The 23,244-nt window shown below is 31.6% G+C and overlaps 2 protein-coding genes across 2 annotated transcripts in view; one reads left to right on the forward strand and one right to left on the reverse strand.

Moving 5' to 3' along the window:
• LOC117171561 (protein Tube) overlaps positions 1 to 15,913 on the reverse strand; it is a 36,505-nt gene extending 20,592 nt beyond the window's left edge. Inside the window, exon 1 of the mRNA XM_033358993.1 lies at positions 15,694 to 15,913. Within this exon, the coding sequence (XP_033214884.1) occupies positions 15,694 to 15,872 (179 nt within the window). The 5' untranslated portion in view covers positions 15,873 to 15,913. The remainder of the gene's footprint in view (positions 1 to 15,693) is intronic.
• Positions 15,914 to 16,211: 298 nt separating this feature from the next.
• Positions 16,212 to 23,244, forward strand: part of LOC117171841 (DNA repair and recombination protein RAD54-like) — a 50,521-nt gene continuing 43,488 nt past the window's right edge. The window contains exons 1-3 of the mRNA XM_033359476.1: positions 16,212 to 16,434; positions 21,818 to 22,024; positions 22,102 to 22,292. Of these exons, the coding sequence (XP_033215367.1) occupies positions 16,432 to 16,434; positions 21,818 to 22,024; positions 22,102 to 22,292 (401 nt within the window). The 5' untranslated portion in view covers positions 16,212 to 16,431. The remainder of the gene's footprint in view (positions 16,435 to 21,817; positions 22,025 to 22,101; positions 22,293 to 23,244) is intronic.

The raw sequence follows: 23,244 nt of genomic DNA on the forward strand, positions 1-23,244 counted from the left end.
GCTTTGTACAGAAATGCTCCTTTGCCCACTTCTTCGTGATTCCTGATCATTTTAAGAAGAGGGTCTCTTCCATTTGCAACTCTATGTGCTGTACCCAGAATATTCCTTTTGTGAAGACATTCAAGAATCAATATTCCGCGACCCCCTTGACGACGTGAGACGTACAGTCGCGGAACGGAAGACTTAAGATGCATGCTTTTGTTCATGTGCATAACCTTTCTTGTCTCGATATCAAGGGATCTAAGCTCATTCTTCGTCCATGGAACTACTCCAAATGAATAGAGTAGTACCGGGTCGGCAAGCATGTTCGTTGCAGATACTTTGTTCCTCGCGGACAGTTCATAAGACCAAATTTGTCGGATGAGACGTTTGTATCTGCTTCGGAGAGTATCCTTTATAGCTGTCACATCCTGAATGCGGTTCTGTGGCACGCCCAGGTATGTATAAGTCTCTCCAGCGCAAAGGTGTCGTATGGCGCTTCTATCAACGAGCTCAGGATCTTCAGGGATGTCATTAGGTTTTCCTCGCTTCAAATAAACCTTGGCGCATTTGTCTAACCCAAATTCCATTCCAATTTCCTTAGTATATCGTTCGACAATCGCCAGAGCTAGATTCAGTTGCTCTCTGTTTTTAGCACAGATCTTAAAATCGTCCATGTAAAATACATGAGTGACCTTGTACTTTCAATCTACAGGTTTGCCGCACAAGTACCCGTTGGAATCGCGAAGTGCTAGAGATAGTGGCAATAATGTAAGGCAAAAGAGGAGTGGGCTCATGGTGTCGCCCTGAAAGACACCTCTCTGAAAGGTGACCTTGTTAGTTGTCACACGATTTTGGCCAGATGAGATAGTAAATCTGGTTTTCCAAAGCGGCATCAATCTCTCTATGCACACAACTGTTTGCGGATGAACCCTTAAAATTTCCAAAAGACAGATGATAAGTCTATGGGAGGTCGAATCGAAAGCTTTCCGATAATCAATCCAGGCCATCGATAGGTCACGCTGGTAGAATGCTGCATCTTTGCAGACACATCTATCGATGAGCAGGTTCTCCCGACATCAGGCTACGCCTTTCTTTGAGCCTCGTTGTTCATACATTTCTTGCCACACAGGTTCAATTGCCTGAACAATCCTAACATTTAGGATAGCTGTGAATATCTTATAAAGTGTGTTCAGACAAGTTATTGGCCTGTAATTCTTCGGGTCAGCTAAGTTGCCTATTTTCGGCAGGAGTATTGTGCGCCCTTCCACCAACCACTATGGAATCGGCTGTTCCGACTTCAAATATGAGGTGAAAATACGGGCCAAATGCTGATGGGTTGAAGAAAACTTCTTCCACCAAAAGGTTTTGATACAATCTGTTATGTAATACTTGAACGCTTGCTTATCCAAAATGTTGAATTTTCAAGGTAAAAATACGCATTTCGTGCAAAACAGTTGAGTTTTTAAACCGAAAAATATTAATTTTCTACCAAAATAATTACTTTTTCAACTGAAAAAAGATGAGTTTTCATCAAAATTCAAAAGTATTTAACTAAAAAAAGATCAATTTTTAAGCAAAAATTCTTCACCAAAAATACTTACTTTATAACCAAATTGTTGATTTTCCAACAAACTTATAAAATTACCTTGAACTTCAGTTTATCGAAAACTCCCTGAATCTGTCAGAGTTTTCCTGACATTCCCTGACGAGGTTTTAATTCCTTGACTTTCCTTGATTATTTGGAATTACGAGAACTGTAGCTATGAATATTTTTAACAAAATAGTGGAATTTTTAAGAAAATTATTAAATTTTCATCTAAATGGCATATTTTTTAACAATAAGGGATTAATTCGTAAACAAAAATCTAATAATATGAGAAGAGGACATTAGGGGACAGAGTGTGAATTTTATACCAATTTTATAAAAATAAAAAATAAAATTTTATTTAATTCTAAAAAGTACACATACATTTTTTTTAAATTAAAATATTGAAGTTATTGAAACATTAAATATAAAACAAAGTTAGCATCTGTAAATCTTAAAAAGCAAAATGTTACTCTCTAACATCCAAAATGTTTTACAGAAATATCCGAGATTTTAAAGGTATGGTTATGTCAAATAACGCCTGTAAATATTTGAGGAGTTTACTTACTTAAGGAATTAATTAATATCTTAATTGTGAATTTAAGATTAAACTTTAATATTTGTACACGAAAGAAAAACAGATAAAGGTCAATAAATCTGTAACTTAACATTATTGTTCCCTCCTTTAGACATAAAAAAATTGCCATCCAATTTTATTTAAGCATAGCATGAATATCTGCATGCTAAGTGCTACAATCTTACCATTTGAACATCTACTATACATTTAAACATCCATTTTTCTCCATGATTTCGATCTCCATGATCCAGATTTGGCTCTTGCCGGTCTCTTCCATAACTGATTTTTTTCTGTTTTTGTAAAATGAAAACTATGATTTATTCAATCAATTTAATAATGAATATAATAAATAATTTCCTACATATACTTCCTATTTGCAGAACTAGTTTGGCCACATAAAGACTGTGCCGTTCATCCTGAAATCCTGCGACTTGATATTCACTTTTTCGAAAGTTATTTGGCGAGAGGAGTAACTAGTGTGATACCAAGAGGCTACTGGCTAGTAGCAGTGGAGAACGGTTACGTCATGGGACTGACCCTAGATAGAATTTTGTGTCCATTAATGGATCCTAGAGCGAGTTTTGATAATAACTATCAAAAAGTTAAAGTCCGCATAGATGGAAACTATGCCAACGTAACTATACCAATATCGAATGAGGATCCTATAAATGCTCTTTTCTTTAACGTATTTAATAGACCAAACCGTCTTTGGGCAGAGATATTTTAATTATTTAACTTAATAGTATACATCGACAGTACTGCCAACAGGGTCAACCAATTTAAAAATTAAAATATTTTTTATGCAAATCCAAATATATGTATACTTTCTATGTATATATTTCGATGTGAAAATGCACTGTACCGCAGTAGATACCAATTAAAGGTCTATCTCACCCTTGTCCCAGCATTGATCCAATACTGATTTATCCTGCTTGATTTTATGTCAACTAGAAAAAAAATTGTTATACACATCACGGACTAGAATTCTCTCAATACAAGGGAAATAGGGTGATTTTTTTAACGAAAATAAGGGAATAAATAGAAATAACAATTTTACCGCGTTGATTCTGCACTGCAATTTATTAGCTTTATTAACCTATAAGAATAACTTTAAGATACCGGCTATGTATATCGTAGGGATTTTCTCTACTTCACTTACATTTTCTTATAAGTTAGAAACCCAACTTGTATATTTTTAGTGTGGGTTAGTCGTGAGAAATTTCTTGTTTTTAGTTAAAATATCACCCGTATTTCTATTCCAATATATACTTAATTATAGTACACATATGTTCCAACATTAGTGTATACGAGGTTTGTTAAAAAAAAGATGACTTTTTATTTTTGTCAAAGAATATGTATTTATTCATCAATATCTATTGTTTCTCCTTCAAAGTAGTCCCCCTCAGATAGCCTTGAGCTCTTCCAGCGATGCGGTGTTTATCTCCTCATACAGAAAAAACGAAAGATAAAGTTTACATCGATTCCAGGTCAAAGATTCACCGCAACAAAAATCAACCTTGCCAGATAAACTTTAAATGAATCGAAGATAATTTCCGATTTTTAATCTTACCTGGATAATGTTTCACCTTATAATCGCTCCATTTTCATTCGAGATGTAGCAAGAATTGTAGGTGGTGACTGTTGGTTTAAATTAAGTTAGAAACATCTGACTCTATTCACATTACCATCCACTTATTCAGAAGGATAAATAAAAGACCACTGAATTTAACTCAACAAAAAGTAAATCTTTATTAAGATTAAAGATAACATTGCACGTTCTCAGTCAGAGAGATGTGATCGACGGGTCGGCCGGACAGTAAGTGGTTCACGAGTCAAGCTCGAGCGAAGAGTCGATCGTACGCATAGAGTAGGGGGTACGCTGGAAAAAGCGGGAAGTGTCGAGAGAAGCGGGAACTAGGAGTAGTAAGGTGGGAGAGTCACCCTAACAACATATCATAAAGACACCTACAATCAACTTGTGATAATGGCACTTGGCGCCCAGTGCGCATAAAGCCAGAAAGGAATAAGAAGAAGAGGAAGGTGGGAGAGTGCAACTCACTCGTAAGTACATTGAACTTGGTAACGCAGCTCCCTATAGTTCCGACATGCGGTATCGACTGCTCGGTACACAGGTATCGTAGTGCTATAATCAGGCACTATGAACGCGTGTAACGTGTCCCTACAGTAAATCCCCCCCCCCCCCCCCCCCCCCCCCCCCGAGTGTTTACCTGAACACGAAACATACAAACACGAGATATAAGCGTAATTAGATCACAGTATCTGCTAGTAATAAGATATAATAATATATTTACATTTTTGTTTGCGCCAACGTTTATGACCCTATTTACAATAATTTAGTAGGATATCCATTTACATTTGGTATTAATGGATACTAATCGAAGATTATTTTTTACATCTAGTAAAAGATTACAAAAGGTGCTAAAAATTGTTCGGACCTGCAATTCGATAATTGCTTAAATTTGCTAGAATTTTGCCACTTACAGTAGTACAAGTTGCAGTATCAAGCACAAAATACATGGCCATTATAAGATGGACTTGATGATTGAAATTTACAAATTAAGTTGAAAGTGAATACAGTCGTTAATGCGTAAATTAAAATAGTACAATAAATTTAGTACGCATGAGAGATGTTTAAATAAGTTCGGAGTGGAGAGGCTAAATCCGTTCCGTTAGCAGACTCTCCTTGAATTGGCAAAATGCTTTCGATGTCCTCGCGCATGAAATATGCCAGTTTTAAGTATTCGATAGACACTTGGCGTTTAGTGCCATTGACATAAATTTCGTATACGTGGTCAGAAGCTCGACTAATTACTTTGTGAGGACCAGTGTAGGACATGTGTTCCCGAAATTCTTCGATGAACATATGTGAATCCGAAGCAAAGTCGTCGGGTAGAACAAACTCGCCCGGGATGCGTAGCGTAGTTCCGAAAATGAATTCGGCCGGCGATGATCCGATGTCAAGGACGTTGGATCGTAATCCTAAAAGAACGGTTGAGAGTGTTTGAGACCATTCTTTGTCAGCATGACACATGATTGCTGCTTTTAGGCATCTGTGCCAACGCTCAATCATGCCGTTTGCGGCAGGATGGTAAGCGGTGGTGCGAATGCGATTACAGTCTATAAGTTGGAATAAGGCTTTAAAGACCTGCGCCTCCACTTGGGAACCTTGGTCCGTGGGCAGAGTTTCCGGTGTGCCATAACGTGAAATCCATTGATCGAAAAAGGCTCGACAAATGGTGTTAGCCTCTATGTTGACAAGAGGTACCGCTTCGGGCCACCGGGAGAAGCGATCGATCATGGTTAAGCAATACCGAAATCCGTTCCTTAAAGGCAGAGAACCGACAACGTCCATATGGACGTGACGAAAGCGACCACTTGGTGCCACCAAATCAGCAGGTAAGAGCTGGTTGTGGCGCGAAATTTTGGACTGCTGACAAGCCGTGCACTGCTTTCACCAGTCCCCTATATTTCGGCGCATGGAAGGCCAGACGTAGCGCTTTCTGACAACGCGTTCGGTTATCTTAGCGTTGGGATGCGCAGGGTTGTAAAAGAGGTGGAACACGCGTTTTCGTAGTCTCAATGGAATGTATGGACGTAATGTTTCGCCTAGTAAATCGCAGTAAATCGATGACTTTCCCGAGTCCCATTGGATTTTTTTTTAAGATTTAAGGAGCATTTGGGATCCTTTAGGAGGACTTTTAATTCCTCGTCCGACTGCTGGGTTGCAGCTAGTTCCCGGATGCTGAATTCAGTAGGGACGACATTGGCAGAACCCGAGAGATATTCTATCCGGGTTGTGAATTGTTAAATGAATGATAATTGTCGTTGTTGTCGCTGTGACGCTTTTTCGGATTTTTGAAGAAAGGAAAAAATTAGAGGCTTATGATCGGTGGAGATTTTGAATATCTGCCCTTCTAAGAAATACTTGAAGTAGCAAATGGCTTCAAAAATCGCCGTCAACTCACGATCGTAAGCGCTGTAATTTCTCTGAGCTGGTGAGAATTTCCTCGAGAAGAAGGCCAGCGGTTTCCATTCACTCTCAAGCTTTTGTTCAAGAGAGGCTCCCATGCCATGTCCAAGGAATGACCCTTTTATCATTTTTGCGCGAATCGCTTAAAAAGAAATTTAGCGGGGCCTGCTTTTCAGCCGCGTGTGGCAAGCTGCGCCGATAGAAATTAATCGACCCAAAAATCTCCGGTGCTCTGTTACGGTTTGAGGTTTAGGGAAGTTGGTGATAGCCTGAACCTTTTCTGGCGTAGGTATACAACCATGGCTATTGACAGTGTATCCTAAAAATTCCAATTCTTCTTTGCCGAATTGGCTCTTAGCGAGATTGACATTTAAAGAATAATCCTTCAACCGTTGGAAAACGGCCCTTAAGTGAGTCTCATGCTCTTCCTTCTTGGGAGATGCGATGAGGATATCATCAATGTAGCAGAAAACAAATATAAGGTTACCCAACGCTTGGCGTATGTACCGTTGGCAGGTTTGCCCAGCGTTTCGCAACCTAAAGGTCATCTTCGTATATTCGAAGAGCCCAAATGGGGTTATGACGGCAGTTTTTGGTATGTCATCGGGAGTGATGGATATTTGATATGCCATATGAAGGTCAACTTTAGAAAATACCGTCTTGCCATGCAAGATGGTAGGGAAATCGCTAAGGCGCGGAACCGGATATCTGTTTGGCACAGTTGCAGCGTTTAATCTGCGGTAATCACCACAAACGCGCCATTCGCCGCTTTTTTTGCGGACCAAGCGTATAGGAGTGGGCTACGGGCTACTCGATGGTCTACAAATACCGTCTTTTACGAGTTGATTAAATGTGGCTTTTGCCGATGCGAGCTTTTCCGGATGCAATCGCCTTGCCCGGTCAGCTATCGCAGGTCCAGCGGATATAATATAGTGTTGAACCTTGTTATTCGGAGTCGCGTTAGTTGCCCGCGATGGAGAGGTAACTTCCGGAAATTCTGCTAATAGTTTTCACAATGGAGCAGATCGATCGACCAAACTCACTCCAAAAATGGGAATAAAATTTAGAAATCCCTTAGTGCTAAGACCGGTTTTTGTGTCAACAGGTCGAGATTCGTAAAGAAACGTAGAAGACGGAAATGAGCCAAAAGGTCCGCTTCAATTATTGGGTAAGAAACTGAGGCTACACAAAAATCCCAAATGAACTCGCGACGCAAATCCAAGTTGAGGGTAGTGCGTCTTTTCCTGACAGTGCTGACTTGTGAGTCATTAGCCGCGAATAATACGAAATCGCTGGGTTTTGAATGCTTAGTTAGCTCATCGGCTGGGAACAGTGATATGTCCGAGCCGGCGTCGATCAAATAAATAATACCGGAATCGCGATCGCATATGTGGAGACGTTTGGACGGATTATGCCCCAAATCGAGACTGTTCGCACTGGCTGCGATTACGCGTGCGAGGGTTACCGCGAGTGTTGGATTTGCTTCTTGAGCGACCGCGTTGTTGCTCTGTTTGATTTATTTTTTTGGCAAGGGCATCTACTTGTTTAGATAGCTGGTTAACTAAGGCTGCCAATGAATCTACCGAGGATTGCGGAACCGTTGTCGCGCACACATTAGATGAACTCGGGTTGGCGGAGCTGTGCGCAGCCACTGCGAACGTTTGGAACGCAGACGGGTTTGAGGCTTCGCAGACCTTGTCCGCTAAAACCGTGAGACCTGACAGATCTGTAGCCTCTGACATAGTGAGGATTGCTCTAACCGGACCGGGAAGCTGCTTCAAAAAAAATGGATCTAAGAACCTCGTCGTCACAAGCGTTATTTCTTAAGTTCCTGTGCTGATTTAGAAGAAGGGAAGGTTTACCTTCGCTTACTACCTCCCCCTTTCAAAGTTGACGAAGTCTAGCCTCGTTGGAAATTGAATAAGCGGCAATGAGCTTGGTAATGCAGCTCCCTATAGTTCCGACATGCGGTATCGACTGCTCGGTACATAGGTATCGCAGTGCTATAATCGGGTACTATGAACGCCTGTAACGTGTCCCTACAGAATTAAAACGCCAGCGCTATCTATCGTCATTTAACTTCATGAAAATGGAGAGAAATACGGATTCCCATCTGTCAGTTGCTTTTTGCTAAATGGTATTAAATAAGTTCTAATTCGTCTACAATAGTGCAAATTATTTCGGAGGAGATATATCAGCAAGAACAGTTTTTTTCGTGTTTTATGTTGTTGAGTTTACATGTTTTACCGAAATTTGCTTACTTTAGCGCGAAGCAGTAGACAAGATCAGAATTATTCTCCTAACCTTGGTGAAATTTTCGCCGAAATATGTTCAATTATTAACTGTTGCAATTCTTGCCTGCAACAAATTTTAACTTTTGTCTTTTCTGTGTTGTTTTAAATTTGGTGTCCTGATTCATAGCTCGAATTCACTCATACTTTGCCGTTTTCCCATTGCTGCTAATGACGCCGTGGCAGGCGGCAGCTTTCATTCCTTCGTAGGATAAACTTTCGCCAAAAAGCATGTAAACTTTAACAAAGGGAATTTTCCATGCAACAAAATTTAACTTTAGATTTTTTCTGTACAATCGTGGCAAAACGTCGTCTTTTCATGATTCTTTTGAATTTTGGCCAAAATTTAGCAATTTCGGAACAAATTTCGCTGCCACACATTTCAGGCCCAAAATATCCGTAAAAATTGCATGACATGGGTCAACCGAAATGCCGACATCTTCAGCAACTTCTCTGATAGTTAATCGACAATTATCTGCAACAATTTTGTTCAATGCTTCAACGTTTTCATCGGTTGTTGATGTTCTGGGGCGTCCAGGGCGGGCATCGTCATTAATATCTTCTTGGCGTTCGGTAAAAAGCTTATACCACTTACATACACTTTTTTGCTTAAAGTAGACTCGCCAAATATCATAGTCAACATTTCAAGTGTGTTGAAGCACTTAATTTTATTTTTCACACAAAATTTCATACAGATTCTCTGATTAATTCTTTTGATAGCAAAAAATTGCCAAGCACACTAAAACACGTCTAACCTTTATATTTTTCAAAAACAAACTAAACATGCAAAATGGCTGATGGCTCTTCGGGGGCGGACTGTTACTTCCGTAGCTACTCGTGGGAATAAAATGGAGTCTGATCTCAAAAATGGAGAACATCTTGAAGAAAATATAGGACTTCTGTGGTTCAAATCGAACCATGCACAACGGGGCTGGATGAAGCATTCGAGGCCATAGAGGAGATGAGGAGAAACGCATGATCTGTAGAAGTCTGATTTAACAGCTTCGAATACCGGATTGGTGAGTTTTTCGCCAAATAAGTACAAGAAGCCAAGAAGACTACAGGCGTGAAGGACACAGACTCGAAAGGTAACTCAGAGCGGAGGCAGCCCTTGCACCCGGGAAGAGGGCGAGAGAGTGAAAAATTGAGTCCCCAAGAGAAATCAACCGCTCGACAGGAAGCGGTGCTGATGAATCCGGCACAGGGGCAAAGTTACGCGCAGGTTCTCATGGAACTGAAAACCAAGATAAAGCCCGACATCCATAGTGTCCAAATCAAGGATGTAAGGCAGACAAGGAGCTGCGACGCCCTCATTGAGATGCGAAGGGAAGCAGAGGGCAGGTCCAAACTGTCCTCAGCTATTAGGGAAGTAGTCGGAGAAGCGAGAAACGTGCGTGAGATCGTCCCACGCACTAAAGTTAAGATCTTGGATTTAGATGAAACGACGGAGGAAGAAAAAATTAGGGATGCCTTGAAGACGCGCTTCAAGGAAAACCAAATAGGAGAGGTTAAAGTAAACCTGACGAAAAAGGCCTTCAGAGGAACTCTGAAGGCTTGTGTGGAGCTGAGTGACGAGTTAGCCGCGAGGCTAACTCGAACGGAACACCTGAACGTGGGGCGGGTCTCCTGTAAGATCCGTAAGAAGACAGAGACCACGAGTTGTTATCGCTGTCATGGCTACGGGCACCTAGCAGAGAAATGCGAAGGTCCAGATTGTACAACGTGTTGTTGGAGATTTGGAAGAGGGGCAAAGACCTGGCGAGTGTGACGGTAAGCCACACTTCTATCTCTGCACTGGAAAGTAAGGAGGGTCCAGGACAGACCATCTTCCAGGTACAACAAGATGCTCAACCTTCCGAGCGGCAACCGCGCAGCGAAGATCGCGGAAGTAAAAAGAGTAGAAAAACAGAGAAATCGGCATAAAATATATAAAACCAACAGTCACTTCTATATTGAAGAAAACGGCACTCCCTGAAGTAATGCGAAAACGGTTCTATGAGGATTCCTACCAAGGAGAGAGTGTGGTATTTTTCAGTGGGTCATGAATAGCGTCATTATAGATAGTGATCAAATTAATATCTTTTTTTATATTTATATATGCTAAGACCGCTATAGTGACGCTATCAATATCCCCACACTACCGAGAAACGCCATAACAAACCAACATAACAAAATAAAAAATCGAAAATCGAATGCACGCAGCCTGCGTAATTTGAAAAGTCATATTTTTTTAAAGAACCTCGTATATGCCTTAATTTTAATTATGATAGATACTCCTTACCTGAATTTCAGAAATCTCATTCTCTTAATTTAATGTTCAGACGTCATTCATAATTTCAAATTGCCTATGCTTCTTTTTTAAACATGTTAGAATAAGCCGAACTTCCGACTAAAATCAAGTACTTTTTTTCTGTGTTTCTGCCCTGATATTCGAGGCCTCCTCTGAGGACAAGTTTAGTAGCATATTTTTTCCCCGAACTAATCGAATCCAGGACTTATATTTTGTTCATAAAAATCGATGTAACGCCTGATATTAGCCTGATGCGATTTGGGCCGATTTGCCATGCTTACCCGGCTGTAACCTTTTGACCAGCACATTAAAAAACCCGCTGAATACTCTACAACTTTTGTCTTGACCATTTTTTTATATAATACATTATTTTCGAATTATTCAACCGTTTCCAGACAAAAGCATAAGTGATTTTTTTCGAATAATAGAAAAACTTAAGTTTTCATTTCGCTCAATTTGAAAATAGAAATGTGCCAAAAATACAAAATTATCAAACATTTCTTTAAATGCAATAACAAATCGGACAAATAACATTTTTTATTTGAAATAGTAATTTTTCGAGCTGGAAAAGGGAGGTAAAAAGTTCTATCGCGCCTTATTTCTATAGTTGCAAAGGATTTTATCGCGCATCCTTTTTGTATGACAACCAAATTCGAAGGTTGTTTCGTTTTTTAATTATTTAGGGAATACGGAATTTTTCAACGAAAAAAATGCAATACCCTTTTGCGTTCAACTCGCCAGATCTGTGCCGGGAATTGATATTTTTTTTTGAAAATTTTATGTAACATTCTTCAACATATTCTACGACTGTTAAAGTGTTTACGAAGTTTTAAACACATTTCAGGGCCATTTAGTGAATTAAAAAATATATTTTCTTCGAAACCTGGCATGCATACACGGAGCAAAATGGAAGTGAAAATTAAGTCTTTAGTGCTGATAGTCAATTTATGCATTACTAAACTGGTCGACAACATTTTTTTATTAAATTTGTTCAAAAAAATCATAAAATTGATCAAAAAATTATGAATTTTGCTGAAGATATCTGAAGTTCCTAATTTAAAAAGTTGAAATAGAAAAAAACTAATTTTTCTGTCGACAAATGCCTGATCAATGCATTTGTCCATTAAATTTGTTTATAATATAAACAATTATAATCTTAAGAGAAAATTTCTTTGATATAATATTGTTTCCATTCAAATTTCTTGCAATATAACTTGAAAAAACGTATAATTATGGAGAATCGTAGAAAACATTTTTTCAACCAATAATTTCTTTGTAACATTTTTTTGTTTATTGCCTAATATTGAAACATTTTTAGCTAATATTTCTCTATGCAAATTAGGTGATTTCAGCCATTTTCCTGTTATTGACGAGCACCGGGAATGTCAAATACAACAAATGGCCATTTTTTTGTAAAATTTGTTTATTTATAAAAAATTTTAAACCCTACTTCAAAAATCAGGCTCGACAACTATCTTAGAAATCGTATCAGCTTGCTTTTCTGATTTTCACATTCTCATCAGAGATTGTATTAGATTTGTGTAAGATTTTAAACCCCCCCCCCCCCCCAGTTTTTGTTGAATGTCCACGTTTTGAGACCCCCTGAATCCGAAAAACAGATTTTTACGAATGTGTCTATCTGTCTATAGATTTTTAGTTTGTTAGCACGATAACTTAAAAAAAAGTAATCTATTAGATTAGCCTATGATACACTCGTTTAGTGTCCTAAACTAAAGGTAAAGTTCATTAGCCAGCCATTTTTGGATGAAAATTCAAAAAGTGAGCGGATTTTGAAAATGTTTGAGATCACTTTTTTCAAAATTCAAAAATTTCCTGTACGAATAATCATAGTCTTCAAGCAGACGAACAATCTAACATAATTACTTTTTTTATACAACTAAAATTTACCAGACATTTTAAGCCAAATAACGCCCGATATGAAAAAAAAAGTCAAGCGAAGAAAAATGTTTCTTTTCGAATGCTCTACAAGATTATCATAACAACTTTTTCAATTTTCTTGAAACATTGAAAATTCGAATTTTGAAAGCATAAAAAAATAATGGAAAATCAAAAATTACATTTTTTCATTCTTCTATTTCACAGTATTTCAAAAATTCTCAATTATGTAAATGTATTTTAAAAAGTGGATAAAAAAATGACGTTTTTGATTCAAAATAATGTACAGCCCACAAATATTCACCGATATGGACAAAAAAAATTTTGAAAAAAAACTAATACGATTTCTAAGAGAGTTATTCAGCCTGATTTTTGAATTCGGTTTTCAATTTTTTTATAAATAAACAAATCTGACGAAAAAAATGGCCATTTCTTCTATTTGACGTTCGTGGTGCTCGTCAATAACAGGAAAATTATTGAAATCGGTTTAATTGCATCGAGTTACATTAGTTATGGATATTCCAATATTAGACAATTTGAAAAAAAAAATTGTTCATAAACAAATTATTTGTTGAACAAATTTTTTCTACGATTTTCCATAAATGTAAGTTTTTTCCAGTATTATTGCAAGATTAGAATGAAAGAAATATTATATAAAAAATTTCTCTTATGATTATAATTGTTTATATTATAAACAAAGTTAATGTAAAAATACAGTAATCAGGCGTTTTTCAAAAGAAATATTCGTTGTTTTCGATGTAATTTTTTTTTTAATTAGGAAATTTGTGATAATTTTAACAAAATTCATAATTTGTTGATTAATCTTATGATTTTTTAAACAAATTTATTAAACAAATGCATTATTCGGGCATTTATCGTCAGAAAAATTCGGTTTTTTCAATATTTTTTTTCTATGTCAACTTTTTTAATTAGGAAGCTCATGAAAACTTCAGCAAAATTAATAATTTTTTGATCAATTTTGTGACTTTTTTTAACAAATTTAATAAACAAATGCATTAGTGGGGTATCTGTCGTCAGGTAAATTCTGTTTTATTTCGATGTCAGAAAAATTGATAATTGGTGGATAAATTTTATATTTTTTCAAAAACATATTCAATAGACAAATGCATTATTCGGGGGCATCTGTCGATGAACAAAATTTTTTTATATCCCAATTTAAAAAGTTGTCATAGAAAAAAACGAATTTCCTTGGTTTTCCCCGGTTCGCAAACATTTTTCACGGTCCATAAAACTTAAAAAATTCGCATTTTAAAGCCAAAAATTTTTCCATTTGAAGCAATAAAAAATAAGCTACAAATTAAAGCACTCAAAATGGAACTCTTCTGTTTTAAACTCTTAAAATTGATCTCAAAATGCTTTTATTTCAAAAATTTTGTATTCAAATGTTCAAAATCTTGAAAAATCTAAAAACTGTTTTACACTTTTTAAATTGAAAATTAATTTTCAAATTTTTTTTTCGAAATACTAAATATCTCTTAAAATGAATCGAATTTTTCCCACGATTTTTAGAAAATCCTGCAAATTAAAAAAAAAATTCCTTGAAATCTTCCAGATTCTTTTTGATAATTTTGGAAATCTTTTAAAATCTCTTTACACATTCTCTTAGAATAATTTTTCAAAATGAAAAACCATTTTCAATATCCCTAGGAATCTCAAGAAAATGTTTTTTTTATTCTTTTGAAGCCCTGCTTAAAAAGCTTCTAATTTTGTTTGTTTTAAATATGCAAAAATTTATATTTTCTTTTAAATTGTCGGTACAAATACTTCGTTAAATTATTTGAAATAATTTTAAATGTTTTAAATTAATCTTGAATCTTTCCAAAACTTCAAAATATTTCCTAAAATTACGCCAATTATTTCTAAAAATAATATGTGTTCAATTGTTATTTATATATCAAAAATTAACAATTTCACTAACAAATAAAAATTCTTTTGTAAATAAGAATTAAAATTGTAACATTCAGAGTTTAAAAATTCTTCAAAATTTTAACGATTTAAGGTTTTCTATGTCAAATAATTCAGTTTTAATTTCTATACTTTTAAATATTTGGTTTTAATTTAATCGTTTTAAACAAACAGTCAAATATTGCTAAATATTAAATAATTATCCTTCGTCTTATTTAAAAAATTTTTAATTGATTGTTCTAAAAATAAAATATTCTAGACTGAAGCAATATTTTAAATTTAATAAAATCCTTTAATTAAGAATTAATTATTATGAAGTTATTTTTAAGTTGAAAAAAGTTTATGAGGTTTCAAACTGACGTTTACATTTTTTAATAACCAAGTCTTTCAAATTGAAACAGTTCAATTTTTAACGTTAAAATCTTAAAGTCCTTAAATTTTTAACGGTTTCAGAACCTTTTTGTCGAATCAATTATTATTCTATTGAAAATTAGATTTTTTTATATATAAATTGAAAACTGTTACATTTTTCTTTGATAATTCATTTATTTTTCACGAAAATTGAACTACTTGGTTAAAAGAATAACTACGTTGCTAAAAATAAACTTTTTTTTGGTTGAAGATTTATAATTTCAGTTAAAAATTTATCTTCTTGGTTTAATATTTATGTTTTTGGTTTAAAATTCACCTGTTTTAAAATTTTACTTTTTGTTTAAAAATTCATCTCATTAGTCGAAAATGTAACTATTTTTTTTGAAAATTCAGGTGTTTTGTTGATGTTTCATCTTTCTGGACAGAAAAATAACATTTTCGGTTTAAAATTTACTTTTTTGGTTAAAAATTAATCTCTTTGTTTGAGTTAAAAATATAAATATTTTGTTAAAAATTCGTTTTTTTTCAGTAGACAATTAAGCTTACAGGTTGAGAATTCATAATAAATTATTTATTTTGTTGAAAATTTGATTTTTCATGTATGAAATCTAAAAGAAAAATTCAATTTTCTGAAGAATCTGACGAAAATTATATTTATAACCTAAAAAAAAATAAACAATAAAAATAATAGTTACTCAAAATTTGTATATGGTATACAAATATGTTGTACATTTTTATTCAAGAAATTTTTAATAAAAAATAAAATAAACAGTAAAAACTTACCGAAAATGTTCACTGATGAATTTGTTTTGACCGGATTCGTCATCTTTAGGAACGATAGCCATTAGTTTTTTCCACGAACCATCCACGTTTAATATCATCGTTAATTTATCAATCATCAACGGCTGCAATTTCCGAATTTCAGTTTCCAAATTCACCGTTTCATTATTATTAATTGACATTTTTAACGTTTATTTACTATATGTCATTCATAGAAAAATAAACAATTTTTAGGTTAGAAAAGTTTTTTAATTCTGAACAGCGCCACCTTTTGTTCCATTCATGAGTTATAAAATCCAATAAAAAACGAACTAAATTTCCTCTGTTTCTAATTTGATAATAAAAATTATATGAACTATAAATATATTTTTCTGAAGACTTATTTTCAGGCAAATTTTAGACTAGTAATTTTTACAAAATGCATTGTATTTTCTTAAAAAAATTACAATAAAGTTCATAATTTGAACTTGTAGTTGTAGTCACGTGACCAAAATAGAAACTTGCAACACAGAAACCGCCAAGCGAGCGAAAATGACCGAAAACGTGTAAACAGAAAGTGAAAGGACAGTTTTCGCGTATTTCTGCTTCTTTTTAAGTAACTCGACAATCTAAAAATTAGTGGGTTTATTTCCCAGAGATATGAAAGTTCCTTACGAGGGAAAATGTTCGAGTTTGTCGAATTGAAATTGGTTTGATACAGGCGCCGATTATTTATGTGATCACATAACCTAAAAACCCAAAATGGTAAGTCATAATCAATTTGTATTTAATACTATTAGTTTCTTAGTTCAGGGGCTAAAATGTTTCCACTTTGGGTCTAAACATCTTTTTTTAGGCCCCTAGCCACACACACACATATATTCAGGCTTGAATCAAGCAATAAAAAACATTTTTTTCAACTCTAAATATAACAGGTTTCACACATCAAAATGCTCTAAAATTGGACAAATAAGATTTTTTCGCAAAAATAGATGCATTCTTTTTACCAAATAAGATCGAATTTCAACCCAAAATGGAATACTTATTTTTTCTTTCAGAAAAATTAATTTCCAATTAAATATTTACATTGTTAACTAAGATTAATTTTCTACTAAAAAAGAAATTTTCAACTAAATAGTGGAATTTTCTACCAAGAAGATTAATTTTTAAAATAAAAAGGCGAAAGTACAACCCAAAGTGAAAGACTTAAATTTTCTGTTAAGAAAATTAATTATTCACGAAATAATTCAATTTTTAACCAAAGTCATGAATTTTTAACTGAAAAAGATCAATTTTCAACAAAAATTATATTAATAAAATTTTCAAAACACAATTTTTATCAGAATAGTTCAATTTTCTACCAAGAAGATTAATTTTCTACAAAAAAAGACAAATTTTTGATTAAATAATTGGATTTTCAAAAAATATCAATTTTCAGCTAAAAATGGAATAATTCAATTTTCTCTCGGGAAGATTAGTTTTCTACAAAAAAATGTCGACCATTAGATGAAATTCTAACTGAAAAAGATCAACTTTCGAATAAATTTGCAATAGTTTAATTTTTAATTTCAGGAAATCATATTTTAAATTTTTATATAAAAAAATTCACACATGCCAAAATGCACTAAAAATAGGGCAAATAAGATTTTTCACGAATATAGGAAAATAAATTGTTTAAATAAAACTAGTGTGGTTGTTATATTATAGTTAATTTGGAACGCTTTTAAAATATTAATATTTCAAGTAAAAGCATTGTATTTTCAACAAATTATATGCATTTTTTTAAACCAAATAGGTGAATTTTCAACGAAATGAAGACATTTTTAACTAAGATTAATTTTCAAGTAAAAAAGATAAAATTTAAACTCAAAATAGAATACTGAATTTTTCTGTTAAAAAATTAATTTTCAACCAAATAATTAAATTTTTAACTGAAGAGATCAATTTTTTACTAAAAAATACATATTTTTAACTAAATAGTTGATTTTTCAACGAAGAAGATTAATTTTCTACTAAAAAAAAACCAAGTTTAGACTAAATAGTTGAATTTTTAAGTAAAAAAGAAAAATGGAATACTTAATTTTTCCTTTAAAAAAATTAATTTTCAACCAAAGAATTAAATTTTTAAGTGAAGATATTAATTAATTTACCAAAAAATACCAATTTTTAACTAAATAGTTTAATTTGCAACGAAACGAAGACATTTTTTTACAAAGTAATACTTAAAATTTCTGTTTGAAAAATAATTTTCAACGAAATGATTAAATTTTTAACCAAAAAGCTAAATTTTCAGCCAAAATGATTAATTATCTGCTGAAAAAAATATACATTTTTAACTAAAAATGATCAAATTTCAACCAAAACTATATTAATTAAATTTTCAACAAAAAATTAATTTTCATCAAAATAGTAAATAATGGAATTTTCGAGTAAAAAATATCAACTTTCAACTAAAAATGAAATAATTCAATTTTCCGCCAAAACTTAAATTGCAGCTGAAAAATATCAACTTTTAATCAAAATTGGAACAGTTAAATTTTTAAGTTTCCAAATTAATTTAGAATGTCAAACAATGAAATGAATTTTCATCTACGAAGATCAATTTTCTACTAAAAAAGACCAATTCTGACCAAATAGTTGTATTTTCTACCAAAAAGATTATTTTTCTACTACAAAATATAAATTTTTAACTAAATAGTTAAATGTGTAACAAAAAATTTTAATTTTCATTAAGGTAGATTAATTTTATACTGAAAAAGTCTAATTTTCAACTAAATAGTTTAATTTCCATGTAAGAAAAACTGCAATTTTCTGCGAAAAATAGATTAGTTAAAATTTTAATTAAAAAAAAAATTAATTTTCAACCAGGTAGATTAATTCCAAACAAAATAGTTAAATTTTCAGTCAGAGTTTAATGTGCAAACAACAAAAATTTTTCTGTCAAGAAAGAAAAAAAATTCAACTAAATTTTTAGATTTTTAAAACCAAAAAACGATTTTTCAACAATTACTTTTCTGCTAGAAAAGACCAATTGCTTACTAAATAGTTTAATTTTCAATTAATAAGATTAATTTTCAACCGAAAATCGAACAGTTAAATTTTCAAATAAAAAAATTTAAACTGAAGATTAATATTATACTAAAAAAGATAAATATTTAACTAAATAGTTCAATTTTTCAACTAAAAAAAATCAAGTTTAAATAAAAAATGGAATGGTTAAATTTTACAATAAAAAATTAATTTTTAAAGCAATAGTAAAATTGTCAAAAAAAAATTGTTGAATCTTCACGGAAAAAATATTATTTTTTAATGAAGTAGTTGCAATTTTACCAAAAAGAAAAATTAATTTTTAACGACAAATATAATCGTTGACATTTCAACCAAAATATATTTTAAAGTAAATCCAGCTGAACTCAACCAAAAAATACTTTTTTGTAGAAAATTAATTAATTAGATTAAACATCGATTTTTTTCTATAAAATTATCTTTTTCTTTGGAAATTAGTCTTCTTGGTTGAAAATTCATAATTTTAATTAACAGTTTATTTCTTTGTTCGAAATATGAATTTTGTTATTAAAAGTTATTTTTTTTTTGGAAGAAAAGAAGCTTTTTCCTAAAATTTAACTATTTTGTTGAAAATTGTTTTATTTTTTCATCGAAAATTATTTTGTTTTTTAAAATAAAAATGTTACTATTATTCCAGTTGAATATTCCATAATTTTATTTAAAAATTCATCTCTTTGGTTGATCATGAATTTTTTACTAAAAATGTAATAATTCCATTTTTTGTTGAAAAATTATGTTTTTTTAATTGAAAATTCGTCTTTTTGGTAGAAATTAATATTCTTGGTTGAAAATATCTATAAACATAAAAAATAAGAATTTATCTCTCTGGTTTAAAATTCAGCTATTCCAGTTAAATATTTATATTTTTTTTCAAATTCATGCCATTCTTTGAAAATGTAACTATTTTTATGAAAGTTAGATTTCTTTGTTGAAATTAATTTTTTAAATTGAAAATTTAACTTATTTGCATTGAAAATTCCATAGTTGTAGTTGAAATTTCATCATTTTGGTTGAAAATTTAACCATTTTTCTGAAAATCTGTGTGTCTTTTGTGTTAAAAATTAATTTTTTCAACTGAAAATTAAACCATCCCATTTTTAGTTAAAAACTGATAGTTTCTAGTTCAAAATTTAACAATTTTGATAGAAATTTGTCTTCTGTGATTAAAAATTCAACTTTTTCGTTGAAAATTCACGTATTTCGTTATATTTTTCTTTGAAAGTTAATTTTCTTGTTTTAAAATTATTCTTTTCCGTTAAAAATGTAAGATTCCTGTTCATATTTATTATTTTCGTTGAAAAATAATCTTTTAGGTTGGAAATATAATTATTTGGTTGAAAGTTATACTCTTTTATCAAATTTTTTTTTTAAGTTGGATTAGAAATTCATTTCTTTGGTTGAAAAATGAGCTTTTTGGTCAAAAAGTCCATAGTTGTAGTTGTAAATTTATCTGTTTGTTTAAACATGAATTTTTTAAACTTAAAATTTAATTATTTAAGTTTTGGTGAACAATTTATCTTTTTTAGTAAAATTTTTTTTTTTATTCATCACTTGCTTGAAAAATTTTACAATTTTTTTGATAATCCGTGTTTTTTTTGGGTTGAAAATTAATTTTTTCAGCTGAAAATTTTACTATCCCATTTTCAGTTCAAGATTGATCTTTTCAAGTTCAAAATTCAACAGTTTGAATCGAAATTTGTCTTCTTTAATTGAAAATTCAATTATTTCGATGAAAATTAACGTATTTTTTTCGGTTAACAATTTAAGTATGCCATTTAAATATTTATCAATTTAGTTGAAAATTAATCTTTTAGCTCGGAAATAAAATTATTTGGTTAAAAGTTAAACTTTTTTATTAAAAATTAATTTCTTTGGTTGAAAAATGAGCATTTGATTTAAAATGTGTTTTTTCTTTGGATGTTTTAAGTTACAAATTTTTTTTTAACTGAAAATGAAACTTTTCCATTTTGGTTGAAAATTATTATTTTTTTTTAGTTTAAAATTTAACTATTTGGTTAAAAATTTGTCTTTTTTATTTAGAAATTCATATATTTTGTTGAAAAATTGTATTTTTTAGAAGAAAATTAATCTTCTTGTTTAAAAATGCATTTTTTAAATTAAAAATTCGTCTTTTTGGTTTATAATTTAACTACTCCAGCTGAAGGTTTATAATTTTATTTTCAAATTCATCACTTTGGTTGAAAATGGAACTATTTTTTTAAAATAATTTTTTAAAATTTAAAGTGTATCTATTCTTGTCCGGGAAGTTACATCCGCAAGCTTATTTTTCCAAACAAATTAAAGTTGTGCTAAATTATACTAGGCTTGTGCTTTCAAAAACCTAACCGTAAAAAAAAAACTTATTATTTTTGAAAATTTCGAAAAACTAAAACTTGTTTTGAGTTGTACTCGACAAATTCAGTCACTATTCTCTCTAACAAAATTACGTGACACCAAGAGTTCTCATATTAAAACTCAAAATAACAAACAGAAAAAATTTTGTTTTTTAGAATTTGTATTTTTTCTTCTTTTTTTTTTTAAATTTTTATATTTTGTGGTTTAACATGGCAACTTTTGTTCTTACGTAATTTTTTTACAGTGAATAAAGGCTGCATTTGTCGAGCACAACTCAGCACAAGTTTTAGTTTTTCCAAATTTTTAAAAATAATAAATTTTTTTTTTAAACGGTTAGGTTTTTGCAATTTTTCTTTTTTGCACAAATTGTGTATGTTTCGAGCCGCCTACAGCACAACCTTTCTTTTTGCTCTAGTAAGAAGTCGTGGATCTAGCACAAAAAAACGTTTTTCAAAAATTGAGTCCGTAATTTTTGATTTTTCAAAAAACCATTTACGGTACAATTTAGCACAACTTTCATTTTTTCGAAAAAATAAGTTTGCGGATCTAACTTCCGGGACATTAACTATTCCACTTTTTGTAAAAAAAATTGATATTTTTTAGAAAAATTAAGTATTTCTTTGAAAATTAATTTATTTTACAATTTTTTGCGGCAAATATGAATGCGTTATTGCGAGAATAAAAAATTGAAAAATTATGATAATAACTGGTAATAATTGATTTAAAGATAAGATCTTTAGCTCCAAGTCAAAGAGGAAAGCGACCCTTGCTTTCTGAGATTTGCAACGAATTACCATACGTAAAACCAACCGAAATAATTGTACAAAAAGAAAAGCGAGGTAGGAAAACTAAGGAGGTTATTATTCGAGATTTAAAGCCACTATGTCTCACTGATGAAGATCTTCATGCTACCCAGGAAGTTATTTCCGAACATGTAAGCCTTCTTTTAATTTTTTTCTGTGATAATTAAATTAAAGTGTGTACTTTTTTCAAATTATTCGTAATTTACAGGAACTGAAAGTTCGAAATCTTCTCAAAAAACCGTTTAAAATTCCAATACCTGGATATGAACTTTCTGGTCGCTCATTGGGATTGCGTTTAGCAGGACCGAGGAGAGCTTTACACGATCCTGATGAAGCGAATGCCCTTGTTGTTTACACTCCACCCGAAATCACTGAACATGACAAAATGAAACTTGATCCGTGAGTTATTCATTTTTTTATTTACTAAGAAAAAATAAATCAGTTTCGTTGAAAATTGATCTTTTCATCTTCAAAATTCAACAATTTGGATGAAAATTAGTCTTTTTAGATTGAAAATTCAACTATTTCATGGAAAATTCACATATTTGGTTAAAAATCGATTTTTTTTTTTTGTAAAAAATGATCTTTTTCTTTGAGAAGTTAATCTTTTTGTTTAAAAATTTTGTTTACTGCTACTAATACTAATTTTGTTTTCACAGATTTTTCAGATTATTTCAGTTTACTGTAATGAAAACATTATTTATTTATTTTTGATCGATTTAGAAAAATAAACTGGTTGTTTGGAAATGTATGTACTTTGTGAAAAATTCTCCTTTTTTTTGTAGAAACTTTTATTGTTCAGAATTCAAAAATTTAAACGAAAATAAGTCCTTTTTAATTGAAAATTCAACTGTTTCGTTGAAAATTCACATATTTGTTAAAAAATTTTATGAGACCGGTAGAAACCGGGAAATGACAGTGAATTTATTTTTTGACTGGGAATTTTACAAAAATTTTTGAATCCAAATTTTGTCCAACTTTGATTTTAACCGTTTTTTAAAATAATTTGTTAAATTGTGATTTTTATAAATTATTATAACATTCAGTTTAGAATGCTTAATTTCAAAAATGTTTCACTTTAAAAATTTTACGAATTTTTAGAAGAAAAATCTGTCCAAGTTAGATTTTAATAGGTTTTCAAATAATTAAAATGCAGTAAATATAAATAAATAAATTATGTTTAAAGTGGATCTGAACTGTGTCAATCCGAAAGTCTTGGTATGGATTGAAATATATCTCAGGCCTTCCTTTATATTATTTTTTATATTAAATTAAATAAATAAATTTATTAATATATTATTTCTATTAATTTTCTTAGCCATTAAAAATTTTAACATGCGTTTTACTTTTT

The sequence above is a fragment of the Belonocnema kinseyi genome, chromosome 4 (genome assembly GCF_010883055.1).
Source record: "Belonocnema kinseyi isolate 2016_QV_RU_SX_M_011 chromosome 4, B_treatae_v1, whole genome shotgun sequence".
NCBI lineage: Eukaryota > Metazoa > Arthropoda > Insecta > Hymenoptera > Cynipidae > Belonocnema > Belonocnema kinseyi.